The following is a 19111-nucleotide window of genomic DNA, read 5'->3' on the forward strand; positions in this document are numbered from 1 at the left end:
ATGGTTGTGAGCCACCATGTGGTTGCTGGGATTTGAACTCCGGACCTTTGGAAGAGCAGTCGGGTGCTCTTACCCACTGAGCCATCTCACCAGCCCCCGACTAAGGCAAGTCTTAAAATGAAAAGATGTAATTGGAGCTGGCTTACAGGTTCAGAGGTTCAGTCCATTATCATCAAGACCAGAACATGGCAACATCCAGGCATTCATGGTGCAGGAGGAGCTGAGAGTTCTACATCTTCATCTGAAGGCTGATAGCAGAATACTGGCTTCTAGGCAGCTAGGAGGAGGGTCTGAAAGCCCACACCCACAGTACCATGCCTACTCCAAAAGGGTCACACCTACTCCAACAGGGTCATACCTTCTAATAGTGCCACCCCCTGGGCCAAGAATAAACAAACCATCACAACTTTACTGACTAGTAAAGACAAATACTTGAATATAATGTCTTTTTAAAAAGTCTGAATTTAAAGCAGATTTGTAGCATTAAGTTTTCTAAGTATATTAATAAATATACCTTGTATGTAGCATTAAGTTTTCTAAGTATATTAATAAATATACCTTTTTACTTTTTCTTTATGAATTTCATATCATGCGCCCCAATCCCATACCTTAGATCCACTCTTATAACAACCCCCCAACAGAGAGAAAAATAAATCTCATTGTGGAAACTGTAGTGTGTCACAGTGTGTCCCACAGTATACCCTTTGTCTGCACTTCTTTGCTTGCAAATGTTCTTTGAGTTGTTGGTTTGGTACAAGGTCTCTGGCTTCTGCTACACTATCAATACTGGAACCTTATGGGAACTCCTCTGGGATATCCTCTTGTTGCTTTGTGTCATGGCTATTCTGTAGTTTTGGCTCTATAGGACTTGCTCCTTCATGCACTCTAGCAGTTCATAGATGGGGTAGATGTTGGGGTGGGCCATTCAAAGCCCTGCTCTGGCTGATCCACTACCAGCAAGGGGCAGAACCAGTCTCCTGCTCTCATGCCCATGGGACTGGCTCATTTGCACCCACAGAGTCAGTTACAGCTCTACTGTGCTGCCCAGGTGAGGAACAGGACCCACTCTCCAGAGTGCTACAGCAGGTGAGAGGCTGGGAAGGCTCTCCCACTCTCATGACACTGGGGTGGCTCACTTGCACCACCTCATGTCCAGGACCAGCTTTAGAGTTCTGCCTAGGCAAGGTGTAGGGCCCACTCTCCCAAGTGTTGTAGCAGGTAAAGGGCAGGGCAAGCTCTTCTGCTTTCATGACTCCAGGACCAGATCGGCAATCTGCTGCAGGTGGCAAGGGGCAAGGAGGGGTGAGGGCATCTCTCCCTCATCCATGCTACCCAATGGGAAATGAGTGGCAGGGCCAGCTTACCCATACTCATACCCTCAGGGCAGGCTCACCTGCAACTCCCATACCAGCTCCTGGGCTTTGTACACCACCTCTCTCTGGTAATGCAGCTTGCTAGGGGTGGGGTCAGCCTTCTGCTCTCACTTTCCAGGGCCAGCTCTCCCTTGATACCCAGGTGAGGAGTGGAGGCAGATCTGCACAGCCCTCAGACATCTACATATGCCTGGGCTCAGACCAGGGACATCTCCCTGGCTTTTGGTGGTAACAGATCCCTGATGATGCAGGGGTATGGACCCAGACATGGCCCCCAGTGACAGCATAGGCCAGGATGCCACCATGGTCCCAAGTGACATCATCAGCTTTTCACAACAGGCTTTTCTCCCTACCCTCAAATCTCCAGATCTGCCTTCTTCATTGTGCTTAAATCCTGTTTCTCTTTTTCTTCCATTTTTCCACCATTTACTTCCTCCTGTTAGTGGAGCCTGGGATCTCTGACTGTCTGGGGTCATCACAGGAATGGTTCCCACCTCTGCATTATGCCACTTGGTGACATGGTCTGCCTCTCCAGACTTTTGCAGTGCTGGACTGGTGGTCATCCCAAGCTAGCTCCCTGACCTTGCCTCATGGTATGGTGGTTGTCTTGTGCTCACTCCCACCTGGGAGTCATAGTCCCAGGCCAGGTTCTTGTAGTCTCCAGCTTGCTTTCTGACCTGGGAGCCCATCTGGGCCTGCACAGCACCAAACTGGTGGTCGTCTCCAGCTCTCTTTTACAGGGAATGTTAGGCAACTAATCATTCAACTGTTTGCAGGTCAGAACACTGAGCATAGACATAGCTCTCTCCTCTTGGCTACCTACAGACACACATGGGAAACAGCAGCCACCCCTGTAACATCTCTAGGGGTATGTACTTTTCTTTACTTAAAAGAAAACAAAATGGTCAATTGGCATGAATGCCTCTTCTCTGGAGACTAGTTTCCGTGGTACCAGAAGGCACTACGCAGCTTCCACGATAAGGAGGCAACTAACAGTCTCACACAGCTATGACAACTATGTCAAACATTAATAACCAGCATGGCACAAAAACCTTAAGGATGCAGTAACAGTACATACTTTGAGGATAGCCAACAGCTCTGTAACAATATTTAAGACCCACCAACAAGAAGGAAACCATGCCTACTACTGGAAATCTAGCCAACTACTTAGGGCTAGTGAAGTCATAGTTATTGGAGAAGAGTCCATAACCATCACTTTACTAATCTAGCACAATCCCTAGAAACAACCTATAAACATTTATTATACCCACAGATAAGTGGAGTCTTTATTCCTGTTTGGGGAAGTTTCTCCAAAAGACAGAAAGGACTATAGAGAACCGTTAAAAAAAAAAAAAATCAAAGTTCAGAGTTGTAGAGTGTTGTCCCACTGGATACAGTTAAAAATTTCCTACAACTATGGCCCAGGGAACATTGTAGAGGATCAGAGAGAAAGATTGTAAGAGCCAACAGATCAGGGAGTTTATGGAGTGTGTCTCCTAGTAATGTCATATGCTACACCCATAAAGTCTGACCAACATGACTGCTCAAATTTGAGTTGAATGAGGAGGATACCAGTGGACATGAGAATGTCGACAAGGAAAACCCAATAAAACCTTAACCCTACACAAAGAACAGTGTTAACTGAAGAATGCTGGGCATAGGAGAGCTAGTTTTCTCCAGGGAAGAGCACACTAATTAGTTGTCCAGTGCCAAATGGTCGACCCAGAAAACATACATACAAGTGACAATATACAGAGTGAGTGTGTGTGTACATATGCATGCAGTAACAATTAGTGAAAAGGAGGGCTACGAATTTGAAGGAGAGTAGGATCAGTTAATTTTAAAATGCCTTGGGCACCCCTAAACCTTCCCCTGCCACTCCAGGCCCAATCGGGGAAGTGGCCAATGGCTACTTACTCACATCCTCACATGGCTGGTTGGCTTTCTCTCCTGCAGCTCCTACATCCCATCTTTTCCCCTCAAGTCACGGCAAGCCTTTCTCTCCTTTTTCCCAGTTCCTAGCTCTCACAAATCTAAAGGTCCTGCTTTGTCTCCCTTTCCCCAGCCACTAGCCACGGGCATCTTCATAGATCAATCAAATCCAGTTGAGGACAAGGACCTTCAATGTTTGAACATGCAGATTCCTGATTAAATCAAAGCTTTAGAACCAACCCCAACATAATGCTATGTGTCCTTGCTCTGTATTTTTAAACTATTGGTTGAATAAAGATCTCTACAGTGGCAGAAGTGAGGTAGGTGGAATTTCGATCCTTTGGCTGTGAGTCTGAGGAGGACCATGAGGAGAAGAGGAGAAAGGAGAGAAAGGAGAAGACACCATGGGGTAGGTGAGTCATGAAAACATGACCATGAGGGCTGGCCAGTTAGAGCTAAGAACAGCCCAGATGGAACATAACAAGTTATAACTTGGGGTTATTGTTTAAGGAAATAGACATTAATAGCTTAGAGAGTAGCCCAGCTCTATTGCTTTAAAGACATATTATAAATATAAAGGTTGTGTGTCTTTTATCTGGGAATTGGATGATCAAGGCCTAGTAGAAACCCCTGACTGAGATTAAATATTAATACAACAGAGGCTGGAGAGATGGCTTGGCAGTTAAGAGCACTGAGTATTCTTCTAGAAGTTCAGGGTTCAATTCCCAGCAACCATGTGGTGGCTCACAAACATCTGTAATAGGATCCAATACCCTTTTCTGGTGTGTCTGAAGACATTTACAGTATACTCATATACATAAAATAAATAAATAAATCTTAAAAAAATAATTCAACATATTGGCACCAAACATTGTGAACCACTCTGTGAGTGCTAGGATTCAAAACAATGTTCCTTGGAAAGCAGCCAGCACTTTGAACTGCTAAGACATCATTCCAGGTCATAAGTCTACTTTTAAATTAGAGAAATATTTTATATCATATGTAGTTCACCTTTCCAGGTACTGGGGAATACAGAAATGAAACATTCATCTCAAAATATGAGCAAGGCATTAATGAAAGTAATCATTTTTCTAGGTTCTCAGGAAATAGAATATGACTTGTTTCTATTACTAACTGAATGTAAGTTTCCAAGGCACAAGGATTTCTCTCTTTCAACACTGTGTTGTGTGTGTGTGTGTGTGTGTGTGTGTGTGTGTGTGTGTGTCTGTGTGTCTGTGTGTCTGTGTGTATGTGTGTGTGTATGTATGAGTGTGAAAGAGTATGTGAGTGTGAGTATGAGTATATATGGGTAAGTGTGTATGTGAGTGTGTGTATGAGCATTATGAGAGTTTGTGAGTGTGTAAGTGAGTGACTGAGTATGCATTGGCTTTCCTGCTCAGATGGGAAGGTGTCCTGGGACTCACACAGATCTGAGATAGGAAGGGATCCTGAGACACCAGAGCTATATAGCTCTGAGAGGAAGCCTCCTCTTTATAGGTGGTGCTGCTCCCAGGGGAGGGTATCCCCAGCTGAGCTGAGAAGCTGAGGAACTTCAGCACCAATCTACCACTTCCCTTCTTCCATTCTTCTCTTCATTGTTTCTTGGCTTCCCATGAGAGTCACCTCTGGCAGCAAAACTCATAAAAGAGATTTATTAGGAGGGTCTAGGATAAATCCAGGGGTGGCTGTCATTACTCCTGGTGAAGAGTCCTTTTTATCCCATTTTGTCTCCACTCAGAAACTAGGCCATAAACCATTCGCTATCCATCCTAGGTGTAAGGTACTTTGCTTCCACAGCTGATCTGCCTGTCTGGGTTGCTCTGAGGCAAGAAACTGCAAGTCTTCAGTTTAGCATCTTATAGTAAAACAGCAGCAGGCTCTAGGGAAGGGAGGCCTGTCTCTGCCTTTTGTTCTCAGCAATTGTATGACTTTCTGAGTGTGTGATCACATGGTAAAAAGTTCACTACAAGTTTGCACACAAATTCAGGCCATTAATTGAATAAGAGGTTTATAACAGAATGTCTACATGCACATACAGTAGGAGTAATTATCTGACGAAACATTCATCATTTGTTACTAGCTTACAGGTTCATGGAAAGTTAAAAACCATAACTAAGCTGTCCTTGAAGTTTTATTTAGATAAACCCAGTCAATATTTCATTTTCTGACTTTTCACCTTTGGTGTACATCTTCATTATGGCCTTTGATTGATGGTTTTTATAACCTCTTGGGATGTGCTCTAGATTTTAGAAGTCTGTTATCTTAGAAGCAATTAAGCAGTTCTGTTATAAAGAGGCTTAAATATATTTGTCTGCATTACCATTCTGAAATGATGCTAGTTGTTTCTGCAGAATAAGTGTTCTTTGTTTTTATGTATTATCTGAATCTGAGGTCTTTTTTCAGTGAATTTTGGAACCTTACACTGGGAGCAGACAGCAGGGAACTGAGGAGACACAACCTTTATATAGGGTTTCTTAAGGGACAGAGCTTTCTAGAGCAGAGATTTTTCAGAGTGGGGATTGGTGGAATTTCAATTCCTGAGCAGGTGGTTTATCCTGTTCAGGCTTTTCACCTAATATTAGCCTAATCTGGGAAGGGTCATATTGAGGGGGTTGATGACCTTTGTGATAGTTTCAGAGGCTAGAACCCCAGTTTGACAGTGAGAGACCTGGGAAAGGGGCTTGGAGCTCTTTTAGGACAAAGTTTAGGACAAAACCCAATCTGTAATATACAACTTCCTAATGTGATCTATTTTTCAGGTTCCTCACTCTTCCACTCTTGCCTCCAAACACATTCTTCCTCCCACCAATACAGTTATTTCAGAAGGTTCTGTAACAAGTTCTGAGGTTCCATTGTGCAGTAACAAAGAACCCCAGCAGTGATCCAGTGAACCAAAAGGTTCCGTTCTTGCTGGTCTGAGTGGAGGACATCCTATCCCAGGCCTACAACTCACTAAACGTGTGGAAGCAAGTTACGGCTCATCATGGAAGTCAGACCTATTGGGTGGATCTGTGGACAGGTGGTGAAGAACTTCTCTGGAAGACGTATGGCTGAACCTATTGTAACTGGGACTATGGGCATGGGCACAACTGGGAACAAATCCCACTGGTTTCTCTGTGTTCCCTCTTCCCTGGGAGGAGGGCCAGTGTTCCATATTTCTGCAAATGTCACAGGATGTTTTTTCTAATGTCTTCTTTTCTTAGTTGAGGGGCTCCAGAAGGCAATCATGGACATTATTGATGAGTTTAAAGATGATCTCCCTGCCATCTTAAGATTATCACAGTCCAACCAGGTAATGTGATTTATGAGCTTAAGAAAAAGACAAAATATAATATTTGTATCATACAAATCATTAATACGAAGATAAGTAAGTAAAGTTAAAAATACTAATTTGTCCACAGAAAAACTGTTGGGGACTAAAAAGTGGGGCCCAGGGGATTCCCTGGGGAAGGTGGGGCAGGGGATGCCCTGGGGAAGGGGAGTGAGTGCAGTGGATCTTGACTGGAGCACAGGAAGGCCTTCTAATGAGAAGAAATGGCTCATTAGGAGAAAACCTGTCCCATCCTCCAAGCACAGTGGGTCTTGATGAGCAGAGACATTCTATGGTTTTAGAGCTTTATTGTAGAAAGGCAGGGAAAAAGAGAGAAGGGAGAGAGAGAGAGAGAGAGAGAGAGAGAGAGAGAGAGAGAGAGAGAGAGAGAGAGAGAGAGATGGCTAGAGAGAAAGAGAAAGTATGAGGGAGAGAGGAGAGGAGAGGAGAGCAGAAAGGAAAGGAGAAGACAAAGAGAGAGGAGAGAGGGTGAGAGGGTGAGAGTGAGGAGTAAGAAGTAAGAGAGTGAGAAGTAAGGGAGTAAGAGAGTGAGGTGGGGCTGAACAGCCCTTTTTATGGTCTTTACTGTTGCTAGGTAACTGGGGAGGAGTTTAGCCTGAAGGTCAGAAGTTTGGGCCATTGCCTACATGACTTCTAGCCATGCTTCTCTCCTGGGGGTTGTGGGGGGGGGCGGTAACTTAGGCAGGGGCCAGAGTTCCAGGAGCATGAGGGAATGCCTACTGTGTCATGTAATGAATTATCACCATTTTTGGGGTTCAGACCTCAGCTCGACTGGAGACCAGCCTTACTTTGCATAGCCCAGTCTCCCCCCCCCAAAAAAAACAAACCAATTTCAAATTTTATTTCTTGGGAAAAGTCCTAGAGCTAGACCAGGAAGTGAGTGAGATATATTAATTACAATTAAATATGATCATTTTGGCATTAGATTAAAAATCTGGAAGTCTTTCCATCAGAAACTGACCATGTAGCTTACTTAATATTTACTTAATACAAAATTGTAAAATAGAAATACTTTGGTTAAAAATCTAATGTAATTAATGGAATACAAACATATAACAGATTAATACTGAAAAGTAACAGTGTAAATATGTGTGTGCTAATGTAAAAAGAAAGTACAAATATCTACCAATTTACACAAAATATACATACCCTGTAATTTTAAAGTCTCTGTTCCAAAAAGGATTTGAAAAAGATAAACTACAGAAATTGGAAGCAGAGAGAATTTTGAAGATGCTTATAAAAAAAGAAACGGCAGTATCTTTTCTAACCTAATTATTCTAAGTATCTCCTTTGAAGTACAATGCACTTTATATAACACTGTAAAAGCCAGACTTGTGACAATGTCAAGTGTTTAGTCCAAACCAGAAGTTTAAACAAACATACCAAAGGCACTTTGAACAACATGGTAATCACAAAGTCTGTGCATTTCATTAGGAAAGGTGTTGGATCTGTCTTAGCCATTTCTGGAGATAAAATGTTGAATATTTACTTAATTACCCCTCTTATCATTTGGGACTGGAAGAAAAGGATATAGGAAAGTAAAAAACATGGTCCCTTGTCAGTGGGTTTGTTTAATGTAATGAAGGCAGAGTTGTAATGGTAAAGTTAATAAGGTAATTTAACCTGGACCCAGAATATAAAGGTCATGAATGTCATGCAACAAAAAAGGCGAATCTTTCTCTTAATTATAACACAAACATGACAGATGATTTTGAGCATGGTAATGACATACAAGTTTTATAGTGAAAATGATTCTTAGGGCTAGAGAGAGTTTAATGCGTCAGATCTCTTGCTGTGCCAGCAAGAGTTTGAATTTCCAGCACACACATAAAATCCATGTATGTCTGCACATGCCTGTAAACCCAGCATTGTGAGTAAAGACAGGTGGATCCTGGGATCTCACTAGCTAGTCAGCCTAGCTGAAAGAATAAGGTTCAGTGACAGACCTGCCTCAAAATATAAGGTAGAGAATGATACAAGAAGACACAGAAACCATCCTTTGGCCTCTCCATGCATATATGAACACAGATATGTGCATATGTCACACACATACATAAATACACACAAAAGAAACGAGTTCTTTCTCTAGTGATATTTTTTTCTTAATAGTGGCAAAGTTTTTAGTAAGATTCTGTTATAAATTGTTGCCAAGAATATTGGGAATATAAGACTGGTGGTATATTCAATATATCATAAAGTTGACATTGTGGGATGATAGGCTATGCAGGGGTCAAGGAAGAGTCTGGATTTCTTGAATGGCTGGAAGAATAATCATTCTATTAAGTAGGAAAGGTGACTATGTGAAGAACAGAGAGATAGAATATAATAAAATTATTTAAGTTGAATTTGGTTCAAGGGATATAAAACATTGTGTTTAATCCAAGCAGTTGAGCTGTTAATTGGAGCTACTTAGCTTATTGATCTGAATGTAGACTAACAAAGAAAATAACCCTTCTTCATTTGGGCAAAAAGGATTATGGTGAAGTGTGGGTTCCCAAGTGAGCTGTAGTTGGGTAGCTGACCAGGACAAACTAAGGCTTGAAGACTCAGGGGGCAAACCAAATCTAGTTCCGGATCTTAGTTTAGAGTCTAGTTACCTCCCCTCTTTGCGTTTCCCTGGATTTGGTACAAAGTATTTTGAAACACTGGAAACTTCTCTCGGCCATCCCCTGGAGTTGTAAGAGAAGAGATGGACAGGTGTCCGCAGTAGACCTAGGATGTGAATGCCTAAATGTGGATAGTAGTTGCAATGATTATTGAAAAAGCCTCAAGGGGAGTCCTCTGAGCTAGAGACATGTTAGAAGCGCTGCTACGTCTCCAAAGCGTGCTTCCTCCGCTGCTAAAGCTAGACACACTGACACTTTGTTAAACCAAAAAAAAAAAAAAAAAAATTGCATTTTTTTCTTTATTCACTTTAGATCCTGATCACAGCCCCCCTCCTCCCAATGCCCGGCTCAGATACCCCTCTTCCAATAGCCCCTTCCCTTCTCCTCTAAGATGGGGATGTCTCCCCTGGGTATCAGCCTACCCTGGCACATGAAGTCACCACAGGCCTAGGAGCATACTCTCATACCGAGACCAGACAAGATAGACCAGATAGGGGAACAGGATTCCACTTCTTTATATCCCTTTTCATCTTTGTCTTCTGATGGCATCATTGTCACAATGATTTCAGTTCAGATATATAGCTGCCAACTCCCTAAAGGCAGCTCTATGTCCTGTTTCTAGCACCCAATTTACTGACTTATGAGACTAAGGCCATTTATGGGAGAACACAATGACAGCTTTTGCCCATTTTAAAATCCATGGTTCTTTCTTCACCATTTTTTTTGTTAACTTAGTGACACAAACCCACTCATATGTGTGATATGTACAAAGCACAGGCTGTGTGTAGAACAAAAAGAGACCGCACCTGAGCCTTTTTTTTTTTTTTTTTTTTTTTTTGCTGCTAGAAATATTTTATTGGTGAGACCCCTCCATCCACACAAAGTGATCCTGGCATTAGGCACCTTCCTCCTTGGCGATGCGATCTTTCTTGAGTGGTCCCATGAACGCTGCTTCTCCTTCTTCTCCTCCATGGTCTGGAAGTGACCATGGCCGAACTTGGAGGTAGTGTCAATGAACTTCAGGCCAATCTTCTCCAGGGCCCGACGTTTGGTCTGGACCAGCAAGGACTTACGAAGAGTAAGCACTCGCTTCTTGGTCCCCACCACACAGCCTTTGAGCATGATGAAATCATTGGTCACCTCACCATAATGGACAAAGCCCCCCAGTGGGTCAATGCTCTTGTCAGACAGGTCATAGTCAGTAGATGCATTGTTCTTGATCAGTTTGCCGTCCTTGATGAGGTAGCCTTGACCAATCTTGTAAATCTTCTTGTTAATCTCTGTTCGGTGATGGTAGCCTTTCTGCCCAGCTCGAGCCACAGAGAAGGCGACACGGGCAGGGTGCCAGGCTCCAATACAGGCAACTTTGCGCAGACCTCGATGGGTCTTTCGAGGCAGTTTCTTTGTATGCCAACGACTGGTTACCCCTTTGTACCCTTTGCCTTTTGTCACGCCGATGACATCGATCATCTCATCCTGCCCAAACACCTGGTTCACAGGAACCTGCTGCTCCAGTCTCTCTCGGGCCCAGTCAAATTTCTCAGCCACAGTGCCCCCATTCACCTGGATCTCCATCAAGTGTGCCTTCTTCTGGCACAGAGGAAGCAGATGTATCTGAGTGTGGGCGATTATGCGGGTGACCTGGCAGTACTTCTTCATGCTGTTGAAGTCCTTTTCCAGCTGCTTCTTGCCTGTGTCATCCTGCCATTTCTTACAGTACTTGGTGAAAGCCTTCTTCTTAGACTTGTGCCAGTTCTTATAGAACCGCCTCTTACACTCATCGCTGATATGCTCAGCAAATACAGTCTTGAAGGTCCGGAGGCCTCGTGGGGTCTCAACATAGCCCACAATGCCCACAACCACCATTGGGGGGGTCTCCACAATGGTCACAGCCTCCACGACTTCTTTCTTGTTCACCTTAGATCCAGGCCTGTCAACTTCCCGGACGATGTGGGTCATGCCAGCCTTGTACCCCAGAAAGGCTGTGAGGTGAACAGGCTTGGAAGCGTCATCATTAGGGAAGCTCTTCGCTTTCCCACAGTGCTGGCTGCTGCGCTTGCGAGGCAAGAAGCCCAAGGACCCATGCCTGGGAGCTGAGAATTTCCTGTGAGACATCGCGTCGCCACACGCCGCCCACCGATAGAGCCGCACCTGAGCCTTTAGGTGTGCTTTCCTTTCGAAAGCACATACTTCAGTATTAACCCTTCCCGATCTCCTAGCTCAGCTTCTATCTGGATTTGACAAGAACAAGTTCAACTTTCACAAAACACTCTTGACTAAGTTTAATAGATGATGAAAAGGGAAAGGGAGGGAAAGACGGTCAGGCCAGAGCACGAAAGCTGCCATCTCCACCGGGCATGTGCCCACTTTTACTGAGCCAAAGTAAGATGTTATTCTGACTGGGATGGCTTCTACTTGCTCAGCTCAGGGAGTGGCGCTATTAGATGACGTGGCCCTGTGTAAGTGTGGCCTTTTTGAAGTAAGTGTGGCATTGTGGGTGTGGGCTTTAAGAAACTCATCCTAGCTCTCTGGAAGCCAGTATTCTGCTAGAAGCCTTCAGATGAAGATGTAGAACTCAGCTCCTCCACCATGACTGCCTGGATGCTGCCATGTTTCCATTTTGATGATAATGGACTGAACGTGTAAGCCAGCCCCAATTAAATGTTGTCATTTAAAAGACTTGCCTTGGTAATGGTATCTGTTTATAGTAGTAAAATCCTAAGACAGAAGTTGGTACCACGAACTAGGGTAGTGCTTTGATAGCCCTGACAATGCTTTTGTTTGGAAGAATATGGATTTTGGGACTTTGGATTTGGAAAGCAGTAGAATGCTTTAAATTGGGCTTAATGGGCCATCCTAGTAGGAATATGGAAGACTTTGTTACTGAGAGTGATATGAATTGTGCAGACCTTGCCCAAGAGGTTTCAGTAGAGAATTTTAATATGTGGCCTAGAGACTGTCTTTGTGGTGTTTTGGTGAAGAGTGTAGTTCCTTTATGCCCTTGTATGAAGAGTCTGCCAGAGGCTAAGGTGAAGAGACTCAGATTAATTGCATTGATAGAAGTCTCAGAAAAGCCCATCATAGACTTTGTTCTCTGGTTAAGTCTTATGAAGAGCATTTTAAACAAGCATAGCAAGCTGAGAAAGAAAAAATATAAAATATTTGGTTTGAGTATTAAAGGGACACCAGGAAGTGAAATGAAGCCAAATCCTGTGTTCTAGGAGACAGCAGATTAAGGGATGGGACTTTGGAGCAAGATCCTACCCAGCTAAATTTAGATCCAGGCATGATGGGACACACCTTTAATTTTAGGAGATAAAGCCAAGGAGATCTCTGAGTTACAGGCCAGCCTAGAACAGAGCAAGTTCAAGGTGAAGAAAAGCTTAAATCCAGGTGTGGTGAGACCTTTAATCCCATGAGACAGACATGCAGATCTCTGAGTTCAAGGCCAATCTACAGAGCAAGTTCTAGGACAGCCAAGTTTAGGCAGTGAGGGAGTTGGAAAACAGAAAGCTGGTAAGATAATAAAGGGGATCATGTTCTAGCCACAGGAAGCAGAAGAACTGGGTAGCTTTGAAAATGTGGCTCTGGCTTTAGAGTGAAAAATAAAAGGGAATACTGGGACAATACTTGTTAGCTGGAGCTAAGAAATTAGTGGTGATTAAGAAGAGACCAGCATCACTGAGGTGAAATATTCTGGGAAGTATTTTCTGAGAGCACAAAGAAGCTGTGTTCCAGAGATAGCCAAGTTTGTAACTCGTGCTTCAGCTGTACTTGGTAATATGTAAGAGTCACCCAGGTGGTACTGGTTTTGAAGGCATGAAGGGGTCATGAAAACCAGCTGAGACTTGGCACTGTGAGAGGCCATGGAAGGCCATTGGTAAAGGTACAGCCTCAGTTGTAGTTTACAGCCAGGATGGAAGAGGTCATGCAAAGGATTTGAGGCTTGGCACCAAGAAGAGAGCCTATAAGAGGCTATTGGTGAAGCCTAGTTGCATTGGAAGACCTCAGAGTATTGGAGATGCCAGTACCATTGGATGATCACCAAGAACAGCAGCGGCAGTGGAGTTAATCATCCTGAGTTTAGAGTGCTACAGAAAATAGAGCTGGAGAAATGAGGCCAGCCCTTTGGAGAAGCCTGGAAGAGCATCTGTGGATCCCAGACACTGGAACAAGAAGCTGTAACCTTGAAGCTGCCTTGGAGATATCAAGATGTTTGAAATGCCAAAGTCATAGGCTATCTGCTGAGGAAAGCTGCTAACAGGGAGTGGAACCAGCCTAGGAAAAGAAGTTTGTTACAGTTAACAAAGATGAAAAAGGGGTTGGAGATCTGAAAATTGCTTTGACAATAGACATGGAGATGCAGAGTTTGGAGTTTGCCCAGCTGGTTTCCTACCTTGATTCAGGGATTACAGTTAAGTGATTGGATGAATCTCAAAAGACACTTTGAACTTTGGACTTTTAACAATGTTGATACTGATATAGACTATGGGGACTTTGGAAGTTGGACTAAATGTACTTTTTTATTATGCTACAGTAGGTATGGCCCCCATAGACTCATATGTTTGAATAAGCCTATGGGGGCAAGGGAGTGGAATGTGATGGTTTGTATTAGCTCAGCCCAGGAGTGGCACTATTAGGTGTGGCCCTGCCAAGTAGGTGTGGCCTTTTTGATTATGCATGGCTTTGTACATGTGGGCTTTAAGAATCTCATCCTAGCTGTCTGGAAGCCAGACAGCTCCTCCTGTGCCATGCCTGCCTGGATGCTGCCACACTCCCACCTTGATGATAATGGACTGAGCCTCTGAACGTGTAAGCCAGCCCCAATTAAATGTTGCCATTTATAAGACTTGTCTTAGTCATGGTGTCTGTTCACAGCAGTAAAAACCTAACGCAGACGCTGATATAGATTTTTAACTGAGTCTCTCAGCTTTATGCTGTTGAAATAATGAGAGTAAGCAAAACTGGAAGAAAGGACCTGTTCAGGTGGCTACTCACTAACCTACAGAAGAGATGATGATGGTGTCTTAGAGCACTAGGATAGGGGAGGGGTGGGAGGAAAGGGCCAAATTCTGGGACTATTCAAAGGAAAAATTGAATAAACTTTACTGATTTGCTAGTTATATGGGGGGGGGATAGTAATTGCTGTGGTATAGAAATGAGAGTTCAGTGTTAAAACTACTGACAATAAAGATATGGAGAAGACCTGAGAAGCAGGAGGGGCAAGGCCAAGAATGTATTAAAGTGGAGAAGATCAATTCAGAATCTGGAACACCATTCCAGACCCATCTTAGCGACCGCAGCAAGGTTTCCTTTATTAAGCAACCTCTGAGCCCTCAGGGCTTTGGTGGGTGATTGATTTCCTGGCATCTGTGAACTGATCAGATGGTGGTCAGGCTGCAAAGGAACACCCACCTTGGACTGGTAACCAGATCTGAGATGCTTAGGCTAAGAGTCTAAGAGAAAACTAGCAAATAGGCATGTAGATCACTCATTTGGGATCAGTTTTTAAACCCTCACACATGATTTGCTTAATAAACAAACAAACAAACAACATAGAATAGGCAATAGGAAAGGGGGAGAAATGCCTGGTGGCTGAGTATGAAGACACCTCCCTTGTCTCCCTGTTAGAGCTGATTACGAAGATTGTTTACTGCTGTGAAACCATACGCATGCCAGCCCATCTCTGAGGACTGTAGGTGGGTGCTTCTCCCTGACATCTTTTTGTTTATGAAGTGCAGGAGAGAACCACATCTGCATCCCTCTGCCTTGGTTTGCTTTCCTACATCAGTTTCCTGCGAGATAGGAAAAATGTCTTCTTGAGAAAATTAAATTCCATGGTTTGCGGGAGGGAAATTAAAAGTTGCTAAGAACATTGTGTTGTTGGAAGCAACAAGTCCTTGAAAGCTATATGGGAAAGGTTTTGTTTGTTCGTTTCTGTTTTCTTTTGTCTTGTTTTAAAGAAAGCATTTAAATAGATGTGCAGGGCAGCTCACCATCAAATTGTAACAACTAAACATTAGAGGGAAACAAAGACCACAGTCATGAGGCACAGATTAAGACCCAGAGGAAGCTAGGATTTCATGATGACTTCTGTCTTGCAGTTTCTATTGCTGTGAAAAGACACCATAACCAAGGCAACTCTCATAAAGGAAAATAGTTAATTGGGGCTGGCTTACAGGTTCAGAGGTTCAATCCATTATCATCAAGGCAGCATGGCAGCTTCCAGGAAGGCATGGTGCAGGAAGAGCTGAGAGTTCTGACAGCAGCCAGGAAGAAAACTGGCTCCCACATGACTAGGAGGAGAGTTTCAAAGTCCACCCCAAAGTGATACACTTCCTCCAACAAGGCCACACCTACTCCAGAAAGGCCACACATTCTGGTAGTGCCATTCCCTGGACCAAGTGTATTCAACCCACAGCAGCTAAATATGCCATTATTGCAATGCAGGCTAGCATGAAATAATAACAAGTGTCATGTTTTGATCAACATTAATTATGTGAGCCCTACATGAAATTTGACATGACCAAATTATCAATGATAATTAACCTTGTTTTTAATATAAAGACAAAAAGCAAGAAAGAAACTGTAGAAGGGGAGTTAGACTGATTGATTTGTCTGGTGGAATAAATCAATTTGCTTAAAAGAAACAGATGGGGACACTCATTGGTTGCAAGCCATGGTCTAGTGAAGAAGTGGAGGTGTGATAGTGCATGCCAGTACACAGGGGCAGAGGAAAAAGGATCTGGTCAGGGCCATATAGTGAGTATGAGATCAGATTTTCTTAGAAAGCAAGACTGTGTCTCAGAAGAATCCGAAGAAAATAAAAGATCCTGTAGAGACACTTAGAAAATTAGAAGAGGGATCTGTAGAAGATAACCATTTCACAACTGCCAACATGGTAGAGTCCTTAAACACTGATGACTTGAAAAGGAGACAAAGTTTGTAAGGTGAAACTTCATGTCCCATGCCTGTTTGTCCTGCCAACGTGGCTGACTACTCTCAATAATGATGACAGTGAGGGAGAACATAGGTAAATTGTAATCACAAGTAAGACAAAGTTAGTGTCAAGCCCCTGAAGAGGAAAAGTAGAGAAGGGTGGGTGCAGCACTGCCCAAGGGAAATAGATCAGCAGACATCATCAGGGTGACAACAAGACAGGCTGTGAGGCTTTCCTGGCTGTCCCTCCACCACAGCCAGGAAGAAAATGGTGTCATGTGACTGTGCCTCTGTGCTGGTTTGCTCACTCTGCTTTTAGGTTGCTTTTCTCTACATGGCTTGGGAGGTTAGCAGTTTGGTCAGCCCACTGTTTAAATGGCACTAGTTTCTTTAGCTGTTGCCTGGGAGACTAAGACCATCCATCTGTGGGACTTTTCGAAAAAGTTAACAGAACAAACCACATCAGAACACCAAAAACAGGGCAAAAATACATCCTCAGGAATGGGCCAGAAATTCTGAACAGTAAGAAAAATACTGAAATCACATGATGGATATTTCTTTTTATAGTAAATATGCAAAATGTTAGCTCTTAGGCAGACACATGATGTTCGCTACAGACATGACAAAACAATTCAATTTATCAGATATTTCGTTTGTGTATATTTAGTTCTATCAAAATATTACAGACACTGTAGCCAATGCTTAACCAGTATTTCCTAAGTTATGGCCAGATGACCCCAAATTGCTTGGATTAATGATAGAACTGCCTGTGTGTTGCCTGGATGCAGCCTAACCACACTCTATGCAGTGTCTTTGTAGTTAACTACTGGGTAGAACACAGAAGAAACGACATGTTATATGCTCTGATAATGCTACTACAGGTTTTTAGAAATTACTAGAATTTCTGAAGTTTTGACATATAGGATTTTCTTAGACCCACAAAATAGATCTGCATGTAAGGCATTTTTGTTTCCTTTAAATCCTTTCTACATATTATATATGTTCTAGTTTATAACTAAAATACTTTAAAGTAAACTTGTAAAAACATTTGTAGTATTTAAAATAAGTACTATTGCTTGAATATTTAGGATATTGAGTAATCCTTGGATAAGAATTATTGTTTACAGTGGAGCCCGGAAGCATAGAACTATATTCCCAGATAAACAGGAGGCTAAGGCAGGCGGGTTGCAAAGTCCAAGGTCTGAATGGTTCACAGCATGAGTTCACATGCAACTTGCACAACTTATGAGATTTTGTGTCAAAGTAAGAGTAAACACAGAGAGCTAAGACACAGCTCAGGGGTAAAACATCTGCTTATCATGTACAAGACCCCAAGTACTGGGAAGAAAGGGGGCAAAGAAGCTGTGAGAAAGAATCACGTTTATTTGTACAGCAGCTTCAAACATCAATGGAAAAACACCATGCACACCACAGTGGTAGCACATGCCTTTAATCCCAGCACTTAAGGGCACATCTCTATGAGTTTGAGGCCAACCTGGTCTACATAGGAAATTTAATGTCAAAGGACGACATAGTGAGACCCTGTTTCAAAAAATAAACAACAACAACAACATAAATCCAGAAAGAAAATGAAAATGTTCTATCTTTTGGTTTATTCAATTCTTGATATTTTTATTGTAAGGAAAAATGAATGTGCTCATACATCGCTTTAATTATGGGTGTTAGTGAATTTAGGATGTGTAGTTGTTGGACTGGGTAGATTTGAGGCTGTAGATGTACAATTTAATTGTATACTCAGTTTCTCTTACATGCAGATTCTAATGTGTCAAAGAATCATATATCAGATTCTTTTCAAAGATTTTTTTTTTTCAGAAAAAAGATCCAGTGCAGAAAACATCCAAGGTCAGAATGGCCCTTGCATTAGCCAAGATCAACCGTGGAACGCTAATTCAAGGATTAAACAGCATATCCAGCTCCTCCAAATCAGTGGCCAAGCTTCTGCAGCCACAGCTGGCATGCAGACTCTTAGAACTGAGGAACATATCTCACCGGCTGCTGCGAGAAGTGAATGTGGCAAGTCAACCCCTGAACAGCATACAGGTAAGCACAGGCTACATCTGCTCGGGCAGAGGAACCTTTCTAAGGATTCATAACTGACCCGAGTGTTGGAAATAAGTGACCAGAGAACGCTCAGTCCTAAACATCTATATCACTCCTTTCAAGGCTCAGGAAACAGCATGGGGTCAGGACAGAAGCCTGGAAGATATGCAGTGAAACCCCATCCTCTGGACAAGACACACACTCACCGCAGCAGTGGCTACCTACTTCCATAGGGCTCCCTACTTCCACGGATACTCCCTCACCCACTGGGAAGGGCTCATAAGGCTAGAGACAATTAATAGCTCCTAGAGAAGGGCGAGGGCTTTTTCATGAGTAGGACAGGCACAGGTAAATTACCCCAAACCTCTGCTCTTTCAAGTATCCCAGTTGAAGGTAATGGGCCACTCTTCCCCATGAAAGGTATGAATGTAGGAGGGGATTTGTTGGGAGAAAGGTGTCAATGATCGAGGGAAAGGGATAAGACAGAAAAATGGGGGATTATGATCAAAGGACATGATTTTGGACAGAATTGTGAAAGAATAAATAGCATATTAAAGCTTCTTTAATTTAAAAATAAAACTGTGGTGGACTGGGGTTCCTTCATTTGAAAAGGTTAAAGTAGGATAAGTGAACTGAATATAGTACAGTTTCTTGTTTGAATCCGAAGGGGAAAATAATGTGGACTTTTTATATGTTATAATTTACTTGAGTTATATAAACCTGTCCCTTTCAAATAGTTCAAAGTAAGTATAAGTACTGACTACTTGTGTCAAACCTAAAAGAAATTCTATAGTGAATTTTGTTTTTTACATTTTTCTTGGACTTTTTTAATTAGATATTTTCTTCATTTACATTTCAAATGTTATCCT

The 19111-nt window shown here is 42.8% G+C and overlaps 2 protein-coding genes, 1 non-coding gene and 1 pseudogene across 5 annotated transcripts in view; 1 reads left to right on the plus strand and 3 right to left on the minus strand.

The window, feature by feature from the left end:
- Positions 1-19111, minus strand: part of Rhobtb3 (Rho related BTB domain containing 3) — a 124056-nt gene that overhangs the window by 75771 nt on the left and 29174 nt on the right. The window lies entirely within an intron of this gene.
- On the minus strand, positions 2116-2246 carry LOC115065062. The gene has a single exon (XR_003844860.1). It is a non-coding gene; the product is annotated as a small nucleolar RNA SNORA17 (small nucleolar RNA).
- Positions 6194-19111, plus strand: part of Spata9 (spermatogenesis associated 9) — a 36005-nt gene continuing 23087 nt past the window's right edge. The window contains exons 1-3 of the mRNA XM_021208396.1: positions 6194-6349; positions 6509-6597; positions 18015-18242. Of these exons, the coding sequence (XP_021064055.1) occupies positions 6289-6349; positions 6509-6597; positions 18015-18242 (378 nt within the window). The 5' untranslated portion in view covers positions 6194-6288. The remainder of the gene's footprint in view (positions 6350-6508; positions 6598-18014; positions 18243-19111) is intronic.
- Positions 10084-11381, minus strand: LOC110328926 (annotated as a pseudogene). The gene has a single exon (XR_002380894.2). The product of XR_002380894.2 is annotated as a 60S ribosomal protein L3 pseudogene (transcript).

The sequence above is a fragment of the Mus pahari genome, chromosome 11, assembly GCF_900095145.1.
Source record: "Mus pahari chromosome 11, PAHARI_EIJ_v1.1, whole genome shotgun sequence".
Taxonomy (NCBI): domain Eukaryota; kingdom Metazoa; phylum Chordata; class Mammalia; order Rodentia; family Muridae; genus Mus; species Mus pahari.